Here is a 19,902-nt window from a genome sequence, read left to right as displayed (position 1 = left end):
GCCAGTCTGGGATACCTATTAAAAATCTGTTTCAAAATAAAGAATATTCCAGGCTGATGGCACATTTAATCCCAGCAGACAGATCCATGTGAGGGCAGTTGTCTATATATATATATATAGTCTATATATAGTCTGTCTACATAGTTATAGGCCAGCTGGGGCTACAAAGTTAGACACCTCCCAACCCTGTCCCCCAACACAACCACACTTTCTCAAAACAGACCTAAGAGCACCCTTCCTCCACCGATCTACTTCTACTGGTTACCATTACGGCCATTTGACTTCAGTCATTTGTGTCAAGAAGAAGAGTCCAGAAGGCCAGGAAATATTTTATTGACAACCAAGGATATAGCCATAAGAGAGGGAAGCACACGGGACTGCAAACTAAAGCCCAATAGCCAGCAAGGGCCATTTGGGCCAGGAACACTGCACCCTGGGGTCCTTACATTCTCCCACCAGCAGACACACAAGATTGGGCATCCAAGGGAGGGGGCAGTGGCTCTGGTGTCCCAGAGAGTGAGAGGATATGTGATGCCACATTATGAGCGGCAGGGCAAGGAGGTAAACGGAACCAAGTTTCTTCATTGTCCAAGACCACCTCCTCCTCTAAGAGCCAACACCAGGTGGAGGACAGAACCACCTAGAATCTTGTAATCAGCTGCTGTCTTCTCATCATTCCTACGAGGAAGAAAAAGCATTAGAATACCATCTAAAATGGGCATTTGTAACCTGGGTTTGGTGGATCTCTGAGGCCTGCGAAACTGTATGAGAAAAATATTCTTTTACTAACCTCTAAGGGTAATTAGTATTTAATTTTGAATATAGACAAAGAGACTCACAGTGTTAACAATATGGTAACTTACACAATAGAAATTAGATTATCTTTATATTACATTATGACTGTTTGCAAGTATCTTGAAATTTTTTTTTAGAATTAATTTATTTATTTTATGTATATAAGTACACTGTAGCTGTCTTCAGACACACCAGAAGAGGGCATCAGATCCCATTACAGAAGGTTGTGAGCCATCATGTGGTTGCTGGGAATTGAACTCAGGACCTCTGGAAGAGCAGTCAGTGCTCTTAAATACAGAGCCATCTCTCGAGCCCTTGAAAATTTACAAATGCTGGGCGGTGGTGGCACACGCCTTTAATCCCAGCCTCTCCCTTGGGAGGCAGAGGCAGGCGGATTTCTGAGTTCGAAGCCAGCCTGGTCTACAGAGTGAGTTCCAGGACAGCCCAGGCTATAAAGAGAAACCCTGTCTCGAAAAACCAAAAAAAAAAAAAAAAAAAAAAAAAAAAGAAAAAAAAAGAAAAGAAAATTTACAAACAAGAAAAAAGCAGTTATCAGACTAATCATTAGGCCTTACAATAAGATATTAATAAAGAGGGCTAGAAAGATTGCTCAGAAGTTAAAAGCTCAAACTGCTCCTCTTGCAAAGGACCTGAGTTCAGATCCCCCAGTACCTACTTCAGAAGGCTCACAGTCTTATTTAAATAAAGTTCCAGGGGGATCTGACAGCTCTGAAATCTGAGAGGCACCCGCACTCAAGTGTACATACCTATAAATACATACACAACTGAACATAACCAATTTTAAAGTACACTAATAAAGAAGCACATATATTACTATTCTACAAATTTGTTTTAGTAGTTTAACTGTTTTAATATTAGTTTATAATTCAATCTATTTTATTTTGTGTCTGGAATAGTCAATGCATTCTCTTATTCTGAGACGACTCCCTGTGCTTTATCAGATTGCCAAAGAGCTGAAAGCAGGGACACACTGAAGTAGTGCAGGCCTGATGCACCTCTGGCCTCGTCACCTTTCCCTGCATTCAACCTCTCAGGCTACACCTCACTTTCCACCCAAGCTTACATTTGTTTGCCACTGTAGATGAGCCGCTGCTGTTGTGGGGGAATTCCTTCTTTTTCTTCCACACGCTCTTTGATTCGCTCCACCTTTGGAGAAACAAGTGGTCAGAGGCTGCTTAGAATTATACAAATACTAGTCTTTAGTCTCAGCACTTGGGAGGTAGAGACAGGCTGATCTCTATGAGTTCAAGGCCAGCCTGAGTTCCAGGACAGCCAGGGGTACACAGAGAGAAACTCTGTCTAGTAAAACCAAAACAAACAAACACTAAGAACAAAGACTGTACAGACAACTTGAGAACAAAAGAACCAAGGTCATAAGCACAGGCAAAGAAACACACAGAGAAAGGAGAAAGACATGCTGAGTATACCTCACCTTGTCTGTGGGTTCGATGTCGATCTCAATCTCCTTTCCAGTCAGCGTCTAAAACAGACAAAGATGTCATTAAGTCCCACAGCCCAGTACCAACTTGCCTTCAGTGGTGGACAGAATGAGAATAGGCTCACGTTTGAATACATGGTCCACAGTTAGCGGAACTGGGAAGCATTAGAGATGTGGTCTTGTTGTAGGAGGTGTGTCACTAGTGGCAGGCTTTGGGGTTTCAAAAGCCCAAGCCATCCCTTTGTTCTCTTCCTCTGCCTCATGCTTGTGGATTGAGGTTTGAGCTCTTAGCTTCTGCTCCAGCACCATGCCTGCCTGTCTGCTGTCATGCTCCCTGCCATGATAGTATTGGACTCACCCTCTGGAACTGTAAGTCCTAAATTAAATATGTTCTTTTATCATGGTATCTTTTTCACAAAAATAGAAAAGACTTATTTGTTTTTTTGAGACAGAGTTTCTCTGTGTGGCCCTGGTTGTTTAACTCAGAGATTCCACCTGCCTTTGCCTTCCAAGTGCTAGGATTAAAGGTGTGCACCACCACTGCCTGGCAAGACATGTTCTAAGTATAATATCTTACCTTGGTCTCTGGGGTTTTCTCTGTTGAGATGTATATATTCTTAGCAATACTACCTTGAAGAATCAGAAGGCTTGTGCCACAGCCCATGTCATATCAAGCAGTGTGAGGAAGACAGCATTCTGTGACCCATTTGATTCCCTTAATGTCACAAGCCATCTCCCCCACCACCCCCCTCAGGAAGAATATCAGGAATTCTTTGGATGAAACACAATGGCAAGTTAACTAGGTAAAGCAATCCTTAAATAAGGACTTTATTCTGGTACACAAATCATATTTACATAATTCAAAGAATTCTCAAGGGTGCAAGAAATCACTACCAATTAGATTTTTTTTTGAAATGCTAGAGTTGAACATTATATTCTTTTCCTATGTTTTCCAGAATTCTATCTAAATCCTAAACTACAACTCAAATTGTTTAATTTCTACAGGTTAAAACTAGATAACCAAATATATTTGCATACAAACTATAAATCTGTGATTCATACAATCTCTAATGCATCCATCATCTTTGTATTGCTTTGATTAGGCAGTCTAGACTGGCCTGGAACTCACCACGTGTTCCAGGCCAGCCTTATAATTTTCCTGTCTCAGCCTCCTAACTGCTGTGATTTCAGGTGTGTGCCCTATGGCTTATGGATTTGCTCTTACAGATAGATCTGCAGTAATTCTGACCACAAACACCACACTTGGCCTGGTTTGGGTTTTTGTTTGTTTGTTTGTTTGTTTGTTTGTTTTTTGCTTCTACTTTCTTCAATACCCTCCCTTCTTCCTTTAAACTTCAAGGATCTTTAATATAGGATTTCCTCAAGATGGTTCAACGAGTGGAGGCACTTGCTGCCATACCCAATCACCTTTGTTCAATTCATGGGTCCCACATGGAAGAGACAACACCAATTTCTGCACGGTTGTCTTCTGACCTTCACATGCCCACATAAACATGCACTTATATATTACATAAATGTAATTTAAAAATTTCCTATGTATAACGCCTTTATCTGTTCTAGTTAATGTCATTAACACTCTTAACACCAATACCACCTTTTTTTTTTTCATCTTGTTTTATTCTGAGACAAAGTCTTACTATGTAGCTCAGGCTGACCTCTCATTACTCTGTAGCCCAGGCCAGCCTCAAATTTGAGATCTTCCTGTCTCCACCTTCTAAGTATTATGACTATAGGTGCATTCTATGACAGCTGTTTTTATTTTTTAAACCTTTATTTTTATTTTACCTGTATAGGTGTCATACCTGCATGTTCTCAGAAGACGATACACCACATGCACTCAGAAGGCATGAGATCCTCTGGAACTGGTATTAATGATTATGAGCTGTCATGTGGATGCTAAGAATCAGAACCTAGGTCTTTTGAAAGAGCAATCTATTATCCCAGTACTCCCAGGTACTGAGGTTAATAAATTTGAGGCCAGCCTGATCTATCTCAAAAACACAGAGAATTAGGGCTGAAGATGTAGCTCAGTAGGTAGAGTGTTCCATAACATAAACTGTATAAACTGGGTCTTTAGTGCACAGCTGGAATCCTAGCACTTGGGAGGTAGAGACAAGAACATAACAAATTCAAGATCATCCTTAGCTACATATAGGTCCAGGCAAGTCTGACATGAGATCTTGACTTAATAATAAAATAAAAAATAAATTTCTCACATGACAAAGGGAGGGTTGTAATTCTATATTGTCCAGCTATCATTTTGCTTTATTTATTTTAATACTTGAAACACAAAGACTTTTCAACTATAGAATTTCATGGCTAGGTCATTAACTTAGAAAAAGTTAATGGAACTATGTAAAGAGAGATCCAACCCCACAAAGTTCTCCTCTGACCTCCACATATTCCCTGTGGCATGTGCAACCACACATACTGCCCCCTACAAAATAAAAATACAGACTATTTTATGTATGTATTTTATGTATGCAGTAACAATGTGTAATTCTTTTTTTTTTTTTTTTGGTTTTTCGAGACAGGGTTTCTCTGTGTAGCCCTGGCTGTCCTGGAACTCACTCTGTAGACCAGGCTGGCCTCGAACTACAATGTGTAATTCTTATTATTACACTTCTTTAGTCTACCTACCTGCATGTTTGTGTGTGAGTATACTTGTTACATGGTATACATGTGAAACAAAGAGGACAATTTATAAGAGTCAGTTCTCTCCTTCCATGTGAATCCTAAGGATTGAACTCCAGGTTTTTAGGCTTGTTGGCAAGATCTTTACCCATTGAGCCATCTCATTATACCACAGTATGCAATTATTCAAATGTATAATTATGTATTGATATCTAGATGCTCACATATGTATATACAGAGGAAAAAAAGAACTCACAATAGTGATTTTTGCAAAGAAGTGGGAGCGGGATGAAGGGAAGATGCAGTAGACTTTGTGGTTTTGTTTTTACACCAGGTCTCACTGTGTAGCCCTGATTAGCCAAAGCTCACTGAGCAGGCTGCCCTTATCTGTCTCCAGAGTACTGAGCCATCAGCTGGGCTTTATGTATTTATTTTAAATAAAAGGCCCCCCTTTTTTCCTATTTTTGAGACATGTCCTTGCTGTGCTGCCCAGGCTGATCTTAAACACTTCTAGGCTCAGATGATTCTCTTGCTTCAGCTTCCTGAGGAGCTGAGTCTCCAGGGTCAAGCCTCACCTTATAGGCTCTTATTTCTCTTTTCCTCTTCCCTCTTCACCTGTTCCTCCCCTGCATGTCAGGTGAGACCTTCATTGAGCTGTATCCTTAGGCTTCTTCTGCACCCCTAAAAATTACTTACTTTAGGCAGTTTGTCACTATGTTGCACCAAAGATTGATTTGTTTGTTTACTGAGACAGGGTCTGGCCTTAGACTCCTGTCTCTGCCTTCTGAGTGCTGGAAAAACTATTTTTTATGTGTATGAGTGCTTTGTCTGAATGTATGTAAATATACCTAGTGCATGTCTGGTGCATGTGGAGGCCAGAAAAGGGTGCAAGATTCCTTGGGACTTGAGTTACAGATGGTTTCAAGCTGCCACGTGGGTGGTAGGAACCAGGCTGTAAATGCTTTTAACCACTAAGCCATCTCACCAACTCTCTTCTTTTTTTGGAGGTTCTAAGTTGTGTAAGTTGGCCTTGAACTCACACCGTGCCTGATCTTAGGCTCCTCCTGCCTCAGTCTCCTGAGGAGTTAGGGTTACAGAGCTGCACTACCAGACTCAGCTACCCAGCTCACCTCTAAACTTTAAATTAATTAAAATTCAGGATCTTTAAGCCTTAAATTCCTCAGTTTCACTAATCACATTTCAGTGTACACACTAACTGCTACTATTACGGAAACAACTCAAACATTCTTGCTACTCTATGAAGCAACAGAATTAGTGACTTCATTTTATAGCTTCCAGTGAAATCATGGATATAATTTAAAAAAAGAATACTCTAGCCTGTGATCTAACTACCAACTGATAAGAAATGAAGAAGAAAGTGAAGTATATTTTAAAAAACAAAAAAAACAAATGAACCAAATGAGCACTGGGTCACCTGGTGACAGCAAGAAGTCATTAAGTCTTGTTTTGTGAGACAGGACCTGGAACTCTCTATGTAGATCAGGCTAGCCTTGAACTCATGAGAAAGAAACATGCTACCATGCCCACCAGTCATCTAATTTTTTCTGTGTGGCAATTCTTTTACAAATAAATATATGCTATGCTTTCTGGGCTTTGGTTCAAAAAATCAGGACAGATGAGTTTTACATATAACAATGTCTGAGAGATGATAATTTGAGATGATATGGGCCTAAGAATGAATAATACAGGATTTTGCTTTTTGTTTTAAGACATATCCTAGGCTGTACTATGTAGCCAAGGATGATCTGAACTTTTTTTTTTTTTTTTTAAAGTTTAAGGATAATTTTACTGAAGTTTAAAGGAAAAACCTCAGGGCAGGCAAGCTGTAGCCTCAGCAGCTGTGTGAAGGAGGAATACAGAAAAGAGAGAACACCACATGTTGTTTGTGTTTGTGGACAGCCACACAGCACAGGAGCATGGTTAGTACAGACAGACAATGAGAGAAAGAGCCAAGAGGCCAGGAGCCACTGGCCACTTCTTCAGCCCCCAAGAAATATTCTTGATACCAAGTTATCATACTGTGGTGATGAAAGATCTATACATTATGGATTGGAGGCTTTTGTTTGGTTTTTGAGACGAGGTCTCACTATATAATCAAGGCAGCTGGAAAGCTTCTGTATTCCAGCTACTGCAGGGTGGGACGGTAACTGGCAGACTCCCTGGAAAACAATTTGACAGTTCTTTTAAAGTTATATATGACATCTACCATGACCTAGCAATTCCACTCCTATTAAAAAAAAAAAAAAGAAAAGAAAGAAAGAAAGAAAGGCTGGAGATGGCTCAGCCAGTGGTTAAGAGCAATGTCTGTTCTTCTAGAGGTCCTGAGTTCAATTCCCAGCAACTATATGGTGGCTCACAACCATCTGTAATGTGATCTGATGCCCTCTTCTGATATGTCTGAACACACCTATAGTATACTCACATATATAAAATAGATCTTTTAAAAAAAAGACTTGTATTAACAATGTGAAATTCACAGTAATATAACCATGAGCACCCAAGACCATCAGAAAACACGATAGTAAGTAACATTATGATTCACAACAGAAATAAACTTACAGCTATGAAATAGTAACAAAAAGGTTTACGGTGTGGGGTCACCAGAAGATGGGGGCTGTCTAAGAGTCTCAGCAATACAAAGGTTGAGAACCACTGCATCAGAGGAAGCATGATAGTATGAAGACATGGAGGTATCACCCAGAAAGTTAAGGACACTCCACATCTGAATAGGATGGGAAGAAAAGTAAAGCAGAAATTGGTTTCATACAAAAAGTAAAGAGCTATAAAAAAGAAATGGCTCAAGAACTGTGTTCCAGGGCTGGAAAGATGGCTCAGAGGTTAAGAGCACTGGCTTCTTTTAAAAAGGTCCTGAGTTCAGTCCAAGCAACCACATGGTGGTTCACAAACATCTGTAATGAGATCTGGTACCCCCTTTTCCCCTGTAGGCATACATGCAGGCAGAACGCTGTATACATAACAAATAAAATAAATCTTTAAAAAAAATTGTGTTCCAGATACCTGGAAGACTCGAAGGATTAACCCAGGATCAGGGTAATGGGAAGGTGAGTTATGATAGAAGATGCTACATTCTGAGAACCACAGACATAGGGTAACACATTTCATTCAGAAATGGTCTAGGCTGGTAGCTAGCATACACAATGCTCTACCCCATTCCAAACAAAACCAAACCAGGAAGGACTTAATTGTGAAGAAAGAAAGAGAGATAGGCAAGAAGTCAGCAATAAAGAGGAGCAGTTGGAAAGAGAATAATCTTCAAATAATATGCATGCACATATATAATAAATATAATATATGCAAGACAGAGATGGACAGAGGGATTAACATTAGACAGAAGTGGGGCTAAAGAGATGCCTCAGTGTTTAAGAGCACTCTTTCAAAGGAGCTGGATACAGTTCCCAGAACTCACATGGTGGCTCACATGTTAACTACCTGTTAACTCCAGTTCCAGGGAATCTAGTGGTCTCCTTGGGGAACAGGCACACAGGTGCAAAGACATACAAGCACGGAAAGCACTCATACACATACAAATAATAAACAATTTGATTTAAAAACAAACAGGCAGGTGTTGCAGAACAGGAGAGTGGCAAATACTAAGACGATGCCTGCTTGTAATCCTAGCCTCTGAAGGTTCACACCAAGGAGGACTGTGCACGGTGGATGAGCACACTGCCATTAGCTTGTCTTGTCAGCAATTAGGGGGCTAACACGGGTGGATCTCCACAAGTTTGAGAGCAGCCTAGGCTACAGAGGCTGGGATACAAATACCACCACCACCACTACCACCACCATCACCACCTCCTCCTCCTCCATTATTATAATCCACTGAACGGGGAGGGACTACTATTCTTATGATCCATTAAGTCTGAGAAACCTACCCAGAACACAGTGTTGTATACATTAAAAAAACAATGAATAAAATGGTGTTTAAGACTCAAAGACTAGCTCACAGATTACCCGTGTCTGAAAAACAGTAAACATCAACCTGCGCTCTGGCTTCGATCTTTAATTAAAGTTTTCTGGAAGGACTAGGGGGGAAAAAGGCTAACAGCTGACGTATACAGTAGCTGAAGACAGACTCACACGGCGATGAAAAGGTCAAATTAATGCCAGGCCTTCTCATTATTATCTTTTGTGTTTCTGTCTAAATGTACAAAGGTAAAAACAGCAGAATGGCCTGACAAGGGCTTAAAAGTGAAGAACTAAGGGAGTTGAAGAAGACAGAGTACCAAGAACCAACGCACCGATAAATAGCCTGAATTGGCCAAAGAAGTGAGGCTAGGTCTTAATGTCCGACAGGAAGTGCCAAATGGTCACAACTCATAGTTTAGCTACTGAAAGACGGGTGAGACACTAACCTTGGCTCATAATCTGGCTACTGAAAGGCCCTCACTTTCATCAGACTAATGCTTCAGTACTGTGCTTTGGAGGTAGCCTATGTTAGGGCCTGAGGGAAGTATACAATCTAAGCATGAAGACTAGAGGACAAAGCTTTTCCAAAAAATCCTGGAGTGAGGAGCCAAGCCTTCTCTATGACTGCAAGGGCTTGAAGACAGTGAGCCCAAGACAAACGCTGCCTCCTTCTAGGTCAGAACACAGACCTGGCAAAGTAGTAGGAGAGGCAAACACCCGAGGTTTTCAGGTTGGACCGGCCTCCAGAGCTCAAAGCCTCCCGGGGTCCCCCTAGTTCCCATCACGCCTCGCGCGGGGCCCCGAGGGTGTCAGCCCTCCAAGTTCAGGAAAGGCATGGTCTTCCTTCCCGCCTCTCCCCTAAGGCGTAGCGGCCAACTCAGCACAACTGGGTCTTGGAAAAGTCTGGAAACGCTCCCACCTTCACTTTAATTAGCATCTTCCTTCCAGGTTGGGGTTGCAGGCGGCTAGAGTGCTGCTTCTACCGCTGTGGTCGCTGCTGCTGCTGCTGCCGCTTCCCAGCACTCCACGGTGAGGAACACTTCTGCTTCCGGGTCACTCTCCGGACCAACCCTCTCCGCTTTCCACCCGGTTCCCGAAACGCTCAGGAATGTCCTCGTGTTTTGTGTCAGTGGGGTTGTAAAGAGAAAGGCAAGCCGGCTTAGGAACAGCCAGACGACGTCCTGAGACCCCGCGCGTGCCCAGCGAACTGGTGTTAGCGGCGAGCTGGAACAGAACAAACTACTTTTCCCATCATGCCTGGAGGCAGCTCCGTCCTTTGTATCCTAGGAGTTGTAGTCCTCCTGCCGCTCGCACTCAACGGCAGCCTCAATGTGTGGACTCTGTTACCCAGAAGGCCGTGCACAACGCCCGAAGCTAGAATTCCTTGGGTAGTCGAGTTTGCAATTAGCGGAACTTGTTTGAGTCGCCCTGAAGGCTCATCGAGGCCGCACGCGGGTAGTTGCTAAGCAAAAGAATCTTTGGTCAACTGCCACCTGAGTCAAAGCAACAGGAAGTGAGTACCGCTGTGCCGGAAGCTGTTTAAAATATCTTTTCTCCTCTCTTACTAAGTAAGCCTCTTACTCTAAATTGCCCCTTGCAGGGGTGGGAAAAGGGAGATTAACCGGGTAAGGAAGCACGTTCAGAGATCATAATCGCTTTCCAGTTCTCCCTAAAAATCATACTTGGGATTGAAGCATTAGGGTAATCCAGACACAGGATGGTCCCAGCGAGACTTCAAGGACCACACCCTGATCTGACTATACACAATTTAAGCATGAGAGGTGGTTCTTGTCCTACCGTCATCAAGACACTGAGGCTCACAGGGGACTTGGTTTAGAACTTTACTTCCCACTCCTACAGCTCTTTTTTTTTTTTTTTTTAAATCTAGCTCCAGCCCTGCATCATGCCTCATATTGACAATGATGTGAAACTAGACTTCAAGGATGTCCTGTTGAGGCCCAAACGCAGCACTCTTAAGTCTCGAAGTGAGGTGAGCCAGGTTGTTTTTTTTTTTTTTTTTAACCTCAAGCTTCTAATGGACCAGGACCAAGAAAGCTGTCGGGTTCTAATATGATATATATTTTCTGAATGAATGAAATGCTTAATGTCCTGTTAATGTCTACAGGTAGATCTCACAAGATCATTTTCGTTCCGGAACTCAAAGCAGATGTACAATGGCATCCCTATCATTGCTGCCAATATGGATACCGTGGGTACTTTTGAAATGGCTAAGGTTCTCTGTAAGGTGAGATTAACCTTATACACCCTACCAAATGTTATCCCAGCTGGCTACAGAGGCATTACATCTCCACTCTCAGTCTCTGGCAATTAACAGAATGTTGGGTTTACTAATTTTTCCATTACTAAGAACCCTTTGATCAGTTCAAAGATCTGTCTGAACTAATGAGATTCAAAATTAGCTTTGTTTCATCCTTTTTATTTGTAACTCCCCATAAGTTATATCTTTACCAAATTCTTCCAGTGCTCACCCAGGTCAACCCAATCACATGCATTTCTTTAGTCAGTCATCCTTTGAACATTAAACAGTCACTGTTTTAGTCCAGAAATTAATACTGTTTTGAGTATTTAAAATTTTCTACCTGGAATATCAGAGAAAAGGACTTTATTAGGTTTCTTGTATGCCTACTATTCTTTTAATTTTTCACTTCTTTAAGTTCTAGGTTCCTGGGAGTTTGTGAGATCTATCCCAAATGGAAGTTTTGTTCTTAAATACAGATTGTTCCCTTTGAAAATGGAAGACACTGCTCCTGTCAGTAATCTCTGTTGCCTCTATGCATGTAACTGAGAAGGTAGATAGTTGCCTGGGCACTTTTGAGAACATAGTGTGCTTTGCTAGTTAACCCATGTAGCCCTAGTTAATGAGTTCTGTTTCTGTTTGTGGCTGTTACCCTTAAAGACCTGGGTTTTTTGTTTTGTTTTGTTTTCTTTCTGTTTATATAGAATATTTGTTGTGCTTTCTCTGAGACTCATAATTATGAAGTTTTATTACCTTATTCCTGTTACCATTTACTAATTCTTCAGGGTTCCATCTGTTATCTCTTGTCTGCCTTCTCTGACAGGTGGATTTGGGGAATTGGCAAATCTGTTAAAAGACATGCTGTAATCCATGAACCTTACTGAGGACTGGATTTCAATAATGTGGACAAGTACTACAGAAATCAAATTTTAGAAAAATAGCCAAGTCTCAATAATGATAAAAAGGTTAGATACAAGCAAGGTTTTTCTTAAGGTTTGTATATATTGGGTGAACTTATTAAACCAACATATCTCCAAGACCTGCTGATCACCTATAGCTTTTGATTATCAACATGTTGACAGTTGATTTTACTGAGAAAGCAGAATACTGGCTCTTATGCATAGAACTCCCTGTGGTTGGCTGATAATTGACTTGTGTTTCTTCTCACTTGAAAAATTTGTGCTGTTTCAACCAACTACTGACTCTTGGGAGTTGCACACTTATGCTCAGAAAGCAAAAACACCAGTATTCACAGTGTCTTCTCTATGCCTTTCTCACAGTATTGAGATATTTGGAATTTCATGAGTCAGAGGTTTTATTTTAGTTAAGACAGAGTTTCTCTGTATAACCTTTGGTGTCTTGGAACTTTGCTCTGTAGACCAGGCTCTCCTTGAACTCTGCCTCCCAAGTGCTGGGATTAAAGGTCTGCGCCACCACTGCCTGGAAATCATTGTCTTTTTGAGTTTGCTTAAGAGAAATGACATTGATCTTTGTATTTGCATGTTTATGTCCCTAATATGAACAGTCTGTTCTTTTCCAGCAGAAGAGAGAATAGTTGCAATAGTATTTTGTTCCTCTACCAGTCTTAAGCCCTTAACTTTCTGTGTATCTAGACTTGTTGGATTACTACCAACAAGTAAACCAAAAGAGAGGAAAACATAGATTAAGAACTGGATCCCCTTAGAGCTGAATGTAGACAAACTCCCTCTCCATTTAGCCTCTTTAGTTCCTCCAGACCTGTTACTTGTTCTATTGTACCAAGAGCATGTCCCTATCATTTTTAAGGTCATGAACAATGAGTGTGCTACTAGTTGAAACCCAACCTGAACCACAGTACTTTGGTAGGAATACCGGACAAGTGCTAATGAGTAAAGGCTGTACTGGGATTGTAGGACTAATAGTGGCTCAGCTCAACCATGAACTTCCTCACACTATTGTCTCATTTTCTCTCAAGGCAGTATAAAGATATATCTAGATAGTCTAATCAAGTTTCTGCCCTTTTGATGTGTTTTTTTTTTCCTTCAGTTCTCCCTGTTCACTGCCATCCATAAGCACTACAGCATCCATCAATGGCAGGAGTTTGCTAGCCAGAATCCCGACTGTCTTGAGGTAACTCTGGGCCTACCCTGCTCATTAGTTTTCCAGGAATCCTTTTGGAAATCAACCCTCCCCTTTAATCCCTACTGGCCACTTACCACCTCATTTCTGATACAGTGCTGCAGATTGGTCTAATGCTTTTTCTCCACAGTATCTAGCTGCCAGCTCAGGCACAGGATCTGCTGACTTTGAGCAGCTGGAACAGATCCTGGAAGCTATTCCTCAAGTAAAATATATATGCCTGGATGTGGCTAATGGCTACTCTGAACATTTTGTTGAATTTGTAAAGGATGTACGGAAGCGATTCCCCCAACACACCATCATGGTATGTTTCTACATTTTTATTTTGTTGAGACAAGGCTTCTGTATCTCTGGCTGCCCTGAATTTACTCAGTAGACCAGTCTGACATCAAACTCAGGAGATATGCCTGCCTCTGTCTCTGGAGGGCTGGGATTAAGGGCATGCACCACCACACTCTGAGTATTATTAACCTGTTACTTTTGTCTCCTCTCTCCTGGCATTTCCTTTTGTCGTATCAGTACTTGGTCTCTGCTGCACTTCTACATATTACTGTCATGGTTCAGAGTTTAAAATGTGTATTAATCAGTGCAACAACTCTGACCTTTGATTCATAGTTAATCAAGGACTTAAAAAACACGATGGGACATTTACACATTGCACGTACCTGTTGTACATATGTCTGCCTACTGCCCGTGCTATAACAAAAAGTATTACATGAAAGCCTAACATTGATACATATCTATAATCCCAGTACTTGGGGAATTGAAACAGATTGAGAGCCTGTCTCAAACTAACAACAAAAAGTATCATATAAAACTGTTTTATTTTTTAGAAGCTTATTAGAGACAAAATCCAAGGCTTCGTCTTCTTCACAGCATTGAAGGGGGTGTCACACTGTCCACACACTGTTGGGAAGATGAATATTTTAGCCCACATTCCAGTGTCTTTCCATTTTTTTCAAGGTAGAGAGCTCCAGGACTGGGCAGTAGTCCCCTGCTAGCGAATGGGCACTACTGTCAATCTGAGTGGGGTTTCTGACTCACCAACTGCTCTTTAATGCTACTTTATGGCTTGTTGCCTCACCTTGCTGCCTTAAAGGTCATTCTGGACCTGTTTTTACATGACAGTGTTGTTTCCTCTCTCCTCCACACTTAGTCAAAGTATGTAGGTGGGGTGGAGGATGGGTGAGTGGGAATCTAGGTCCTTTGGTGGAAGGTCCTGGAGAGGGCTCTAGGTCCCCTTTATCTGTAATAGGAAGGCCAGTCAAGGCATGGATTATATGAGAGCACAAAAGCTGTTCTCCACCACTGACCCTAAGAATGCTCTGTTTTGATTATTGTCTCAGGCAGGAAATGTGGTAACAGGAGAGATGGTAGAAGAGCTAATCCTCTCTGGGGCTGACATCATCAAAGTGGGAATTGGTCCTGGTAAGCTGGTTCCTTGGGGCCATCGTGTCATCTGCCCTGTTGGAAGGCAAAATCCATAGGACAGTTCACTCTCACCTCTGTCTCTCTTCCCAGGCTCTGTCTGTACAACTCGGAAGAAAACTGGAGTGGGGTATCCACAGCTCAGTGCAGTGATGGAGTGTGCAGATGCTGCTCATGGCCTCAAAGGCCATATCATTTCGGTAAGACTCAAGACCTGGAGAGGTCTCGTGGCTGCTCAGCAGCCATTGTTTTCTGCAGTGTGGGGCTGTGGTGAAGTCCTGGTCAGGACATGAGTTCTGGTCCACTTTGACATGGGCAGTTGATAAGTCTTGAGAAATCTATGCTGTCTCTCACAGCATTCCTTATTTTGTAGGATGGAGGCTGCAGCTGTCCTGGGGATGTGGCAAAGGCTTTTGGTAAGGAGACTGGGAGGGCATGGCAGGAAGATCCTGTAGAAGATAAATCGATGCTGAGGGTCTAAGGGCAAGATGTCAAGCTAGACACAGCTGAAGAAGCCATTTAGATTCATACACCAGTGACCCTGAAACCTAAATGTCATCTGGGACAAGCAATCAAGGAAATCCTGAGATTTTGACCTTCCCAAGGGTGAGCCAGGGCTATTTATGACATGCCCTAGATTGACAATGTAATATAGATTGCTGCACCCTATATCTGACCTACAAAATCACCCTGAGGAACAGAACTACAAATATTCATTTTTCTATTTCCAAGGTAATCTTTAAAAATTGGAGACATATTTTCTTTATGAAGTTAAAGAAGATTGGAAAAGCAGAAGCCAGTGAGGGAACTTCTAGGTCTTTAAAAATCTTGAGATAGTCAGACCCACTGGGGAGCAGAGGCCAGAGCAGAGGCATTCTCAAGGACTTGTGGATCAGTTATGCAAACAGACCCAGCAGGAATCGAGACTTGCACAAGCTGTTTTTGACAGTGCCTATATGGGTACCTTGGCCAGATGCATCTTTTCCAACTTCTTGATTTTGGCAGGGGCAGGGGCTGACTTTGTGATGCTGGGTGGCATGCTGGCTGGACACAGTGAATCAGGTGGCGAACTCATTGAGAGAGATGGCAAGAAATACAAGCTCTTTTATGGAATGAGTTCTGAAATGGCCATGAAGAAGTATTCAGGAGGTGTGGCTGAGTACAGGTATGTATGGAGGGCTAGCACCTGAGTGCTCTCAGTGACTATGATGATGGAAAATGGTGTCATACCCTCTGGGAAATGTAGGGTATTACTGAGAAACTTGTGAAGGGGTATAAATGTTAGAGACAGGAAGAGTAACTGGGCTTAAAGAATTCTGCAGAAGGAGGTAATAAAACTTTTTGTTTTCCAAGGGCCTCAGAGGGAAAGATAGTAGAAGTTCCCTTTAAAGGCGATGTGGAACATACTATTCGTGACATCCTAGGAGGCATCCGGTCTACATGCACATATGTAGGTGCTGCTAAACTGAAGGAATTAAGTCGGAGAACTACTTTTATCCGAGTCACCCAGCAAGTGAATCCAATCTTCAGCAACTCCCAGTAGACCCAAGAAGTCTACTTTCCTGAGGCAGCAACACTGCCAGTGTAGCCTCCCAACAGGGTGTGCCTCACCCATGGCAGGCAGTGCCCTGTGGTGGTGGTGGCAGCCACCTAATTCAGTTCCGGTTCTCGCTTCTGACGGCTCCTCTACTCACTCCTGCTTCTCTAGCTGCACACAAAAGGCTACAGGAGAGAGGGAGACGAGGGAGAAGATGGGAAATCTACAAATGACAATCTGGGGACAGCCCCCGAAGATTAGGAAAAAAAGATGCTGATCCATACAGAAATAGCAGACCTTGGTCTAGAAAAGGAAGGCTATTGGAATCATGTTAACCAGCTTCATTAAATGAAATCATCAAATGTCTAAACAGCTAAGAAGTACTTATATATCTGAAATACCTTCAAAAAGATAGATGCTGGGCTTTCAGCACAGGTTGGCATCTAGATGCTCCTCCTGGGCAGAGGTAGGATAATCCTGACCCAGTGGGATCAAGGACAATGAATGTTATTGTCACGAAGCACCTACACCAGCCCAAGCTAACTTGGTAGCACAAAAATTTTACAAAGTATATTCTGACATTAAGGACAACTGTTAGAATAGCATTAAGGACAACTTCCCTTCCAGGCTCTCAACCCTTCTAGATAAGTTTGAACCCTTTATAAAGGAGTAAATATGAAAAGGGCCTCAACTAGCTCCAAGAGAAGCCTGTTATGTTTCTGAGGAATGACCTACACGGACCTATGCAAGTCTTAATTCCCCTTCTTCCCATCAAGACAGTTAAACAAATCAAGATTTAATTTCAAGTGTTACAAAGCTTATAGCAATGTAGCTGGCAACTCAGGTCTGGGCTTCTTCTCCTCCACTAAAATGCATGCAGAGCTGCAGAGGTAGATGGACAGTGCAGAGGGTATTCCAGAGGACCTGAGAGAGAACTGTTTATGTAGTCAGAAAGGAATAGGCAGGACATTATGGGATGTAGTCACAAAACATGGGGATATAGGTGTCAAACTTCGTCTTCTGATAGTTTTTCAAGGACTCCTATAGAGAAGAAAGCATAATTCCTGTAACTGGGAACACTTCACAGGATTCCTGTCTTGTTCTGCCCATCCTTTGGCTCGGGTTTCTGCTTCTTCCTACTCACCTTCCCTTCCTTCTGGTTATTTTCTTCCTCATCTGAGTCCAAAACCAAGTCCTCTATGGTAATAACAGAGTTATGCAGGGATTGAGGGGACAGCACTGCAGGAAAGAAACCACAATTAAAACCACTTTTTTAGCCTAGCTTGGTAGACCACACCTTTAATCCCAGCACTCTGGAGGCTGAGGCAGGGGGATCTCTTGAGTTCAAGGCCAGCCTGCTTCTACATATTGAGTTCCAGGACAGCAAGGGTTATGAAGAAAAAACCCTGTCTCAAAACAAACAAACAAACAAACAACCCCCCCCCAAAAAAAACCTGAACCCACTTTTAGGTGAGCACAGGCCTTGAAGGGTCCCCAAAGACAGGCTGCCCAATCCAGTTCTGACTCAGCCTGCTTACCTGGTTTCTTGACACTGGGTGGTGATGAGAGTCTTAGAGGATCCACACAGTTCCTGAGGTGAAGACAAGGGAAAGGTTGGTAAAGAAGGGAAGCAGGCAGGGAATGTATTCTCAAGGAAGCAGCAGCAATTCTTACTCCTTTTGCTCTGCAGCTGGAGAGTCAGGTGGCATCTCCTCTAATGCCCTTTTCCCCAAGGTTTGAGATGGAGTCTTAGACTTCCCAATGCAGACTGGTTCTGTTCCCACAGAACCCGCTGTGTCCATTCCATGCTCTTCCCTGCTTTTAGGGTTAGACACATCTTGAGCTGGTAAGCCTGTGTTCCTGAACGGGAACAGCATGACTGTGGGCCGTTCTTTATGGCCTGCCTTTGCAGATGTCCACTGTGAATGGAACTTTCGCTTTCCCAAAGGGGCCAGATTAAAGTGGTTGCCAGCTAAATGTTGCGGGTGCTCCCGTGAGGCTGGCTGGTGAGGGCCAAGCTTAGCTTTAGGCAGAGGATTATGGAGTGCTGGTTTTGTTTGCTGATGAGGACTCTCTTCCATGGGTTCTATCAGATTTACTGAGCCAGAAGTAGAGCTCTCTGAAAGATAAAATAAGATGCTTTATAAAATTAGAACTAGGTTAAAAATTCAGTCAGGTTTGGTCAAACTAAACACTAACCTCCAAATTCCTAGTTATCTCAGATGACTCCCTTACCTGGAAATGGCCACCCCATGTCCATACCATACTGGCGCAAAGCAACGGAAGAAGTGATCAATGAGCCAGGCTGAATCCAACTTAGAGCATCCTGAAGCTGTGGACAAGGTGACAGATAGGAAGACTGTAATTCTCAGCAAAGCCACCCAGTATCCCCCTAAAGTGTTTCTGTCTCAACAACCTCTTGTGCTCTGACTGTAGGCAGTGCTTTTTCCAGCTGACACAAGTATTCAAACAACAGCTTTTCCATGGCAACCAGAAAGGGTTCCCCATAGTCCTGTTCTAGTTCCTGCATGTGGGAAAGAGAAGCAGGTCAGATATATTTTAGAAAAAAACCCAGGAATCACATAACATCCTTCAAACCAACCATTCTCACCTGTAGGCTTGAAGCCGGGTCCTCTGACAGTTGCTTCACAAGCAGGCAAAAATTTTCCTGTGCCTCCAAAAGCTTCCTATCTTGTTTTGTCTGCTGAGGATATTGAAGACAGAAAAATTGGGGGTAGGAGGTGTCACCAGGACCCAGGGGCAACTTGGCTGCATCACGCCTAATGAGTTTTGGTCTGACCAAGATAGCACTTACAGCTTCAAGGTCCAATGGTACTTACTGTTCTGGATTCTGGGAAGTGATGATTCAGGGCATTCAGGACCTGGGCCCAGGGTCGCTCCTGCAGGATCAGCTCCACCACCACCTGCACGGTACTGAGCTCAGAATACCTACCCTTTTCCGGCCGGTATTAGGCCCAACGAGTCGTCCTTCCTTAGGTCCTCTCATGCCGCCCCTTTAGATACTACTCTTTCTCGTACCTTGGCCTTTAGGCCCATACACAGGCGTTCATGGTGCCGATAGCTAACCAAGCCGGGGGCAGCAGCACGCAGGGACTGCAGAAACTCGACCACTCTTGAAAAGTGCTCGACGCGGCGACGGCGGACAACCAGCCAGCTGGCGGCAGCAGCAAACCGCAGAGACGCAGGACCCATCCCTGGAGGTGGGGCCATGGCCCGCGGGCACCTTTTCCTCCGCGCCCCCTTACTCTCAGCCCAGGCTTCCTGGGCGCTCCCGTGGGCGGAGCTCCGGTTCTCTCATCGGCACCGGAAGGTCGGCGGGCTGGCTTGGCCCGTTTCGAGGAGCCCGTCTATCAACCTGTCCAGACCTCTAAGCTTAAAATGCCGCCACTGCGCGAAACCCGAGCGTACGTCACTTCCGACTGGGCGCGCAGCTTCCCGCCCCGGAAGAGGCCGTGGAGGGAGCTGTGACGTCACGAGGCCCCCTGACCTGTGAAAGTGACGTGCGGCCTCACGTCACACTTCACCCCTGGTGTTCCGTAAACCTAGGCGCCTGAATCAGCATCTGCCAAGCCCTTCCCGGGCCGCCCCCGGCTCCCAGGAAGTATTCTGTCATTCCTCTCGCGAAACGGAAGAGGGCGCTCGCTTTCAAAAAAACCAAACAGGGCTGGGTGGTAGCTCCGC

At 43.4% G+C, this 19,902-nt stretch overlaps 3 protein-coding genes across 10 annotated transcripts; 1 reads left to right on the top strand and 2 right to left on the bottom strand.

Annotated features, from left to right (window-relative positions):
• Positions 1 to 314: 314 nt before the first annotated feature.
• Nedd8 (NEDD8 ubiquitin like modifier) lies at positions 315 to 10,099 on the bottom strand. Its single transcript, XM_028787414.1, has 4 exons — positions 9,780 to 10,099; positions 2,249 to 2,296; positions 1,880 to 1,962; positions 315 to 678 (listed from the first exon to the last, which is right to left on the bottom strand). The coding sequence occupies exons 1-4, from the start codon at positions 9,795 to 9,797 to the stop codon at positions 582 to 584; spliced, it is 246 nt and encodes an 81-aa protein (XP_028643247.1). The 5' UTR covers positions 9,798 to 10,099; the 3' UTR covers positions 315 to 581.
• A 158-nt stretch (positions 10,100 to 10,257) lies between these two features.
• Gmpr2 (guanosine monophosphate reductase 2) lies at positions 10,258 to 18,574 on the top strand. 4 transcript variants are annotated; one of them, XM_028787318.1, is made up of 10 exons: positions 10,258 to 10,373; positions 10,749 to 10,850; positions 10,986 to 11,105; positions 13,143 to 13,226; positions 13,366 to 13,539; positions 14,582 to 14,663; positions 14,757 to 14,863; positions 15,037 to 15,079; positions 15,669 to 15,828; positions 18,414 to 18,574. In XM_028787318.1, exons 2-10 carry the CDS (start codon positions 10,764 to 10,766, stop codon positions 18,424 to 18,426), a joined length of 870 nt encoding a protein of 289 aa, XP_028643151.1. In that variant the 5' UTR covers positions 10,258 to 10,373; positions 10,749 to 10,763; the 3' UTR covers positions 18,427 to 18,574. The 4 variants fall into 4 exon arrangements, with proteins under 4 accessions (XP_028643151.1, XP_028643148.1, XP_028643149.1 ...); XM_028787315.1 differs by lacking the exon at positions 18,414 to 18,574 and adding an exon at positions 16,017 to 16,572; XM_028787316.1 differs by lacking the exon at positions 18,414 to 18,574 and adding an exon at positions 16,017 to 16,572 and having other exon boundaries at positions 10,311 to 10,428.
• Positions 14,041 to 19,642, bottom strand: Tinf2 (TERF1 interacting nuclear factor 2). Of its 5 annotated transcripts, XR_003713913.1 has the most exons (10): positions 19,240 to 19,637; positions 19,041 to 19,124; positions 18,812 to 18,904; positions 18,617 to 18,724; positions 18,436 to 18,532; positions 17,875 to 18,319; positions 17,739 to 17,791; positions 17,345 to 17,439; positions 14,739 to 15,112; positions 14,041 to 14,141 (listed from the first exon to the last, which is right to left on the bottom strand). XR_003713913.1 is itself a non-coding variant. In XM_028787311.1 (9 exons), the coding sequence occupies exons 1-9, from the start codon at positions 19,429 to 19,431 to the stop codon at positions 15,026 to 15,028; spliced, it is 1,254 nt and encodes a 417-aa protein (XP_028643144.1). In that variant the 5' UTR covers positions 19,432 to 19,637; the 3' UTR covers positions 14,041 to 15,025. The 5 variants fall into 5 exon arrangements, 4 of the variants coding, with proteins under 4 accessions (XP_028643144.1, XP_028643145.1, XP_028643147.1 ...); XM_028787311.1 differs by having other exon boundaries at positions 14,041 to 15,112; XM_028787312.1 differs by having other exon boundaries at positions 14,041 to 15,112; positions 18,812 to 18,901.
• Between the last annotated feature and the right edge of the window lie 260 nt (positions 19,643 to 19,902).

The sequence above is a fragment of the Grammomys surdaster genome, unplaced genomic scaffold (genome assembly GCF_004785775.1).
Source record: "Grammomys surdaster isolate TR1022 unplaced genomic scaffold, NIH_TR_1.0 125630, whole genome shotgun sequence".
Taxonomy (NCBI): Eukaryota; Metazoa; Chordata; class Mammalia; order Rodentia; family Muridae; genus Grammomys; species Grammomys surdaster.
The sequence above is the reverse complement of the archived record's forward strand: the minus strand, read 5'-3'. Positions and strand labels throughout refer to the sequence as shown.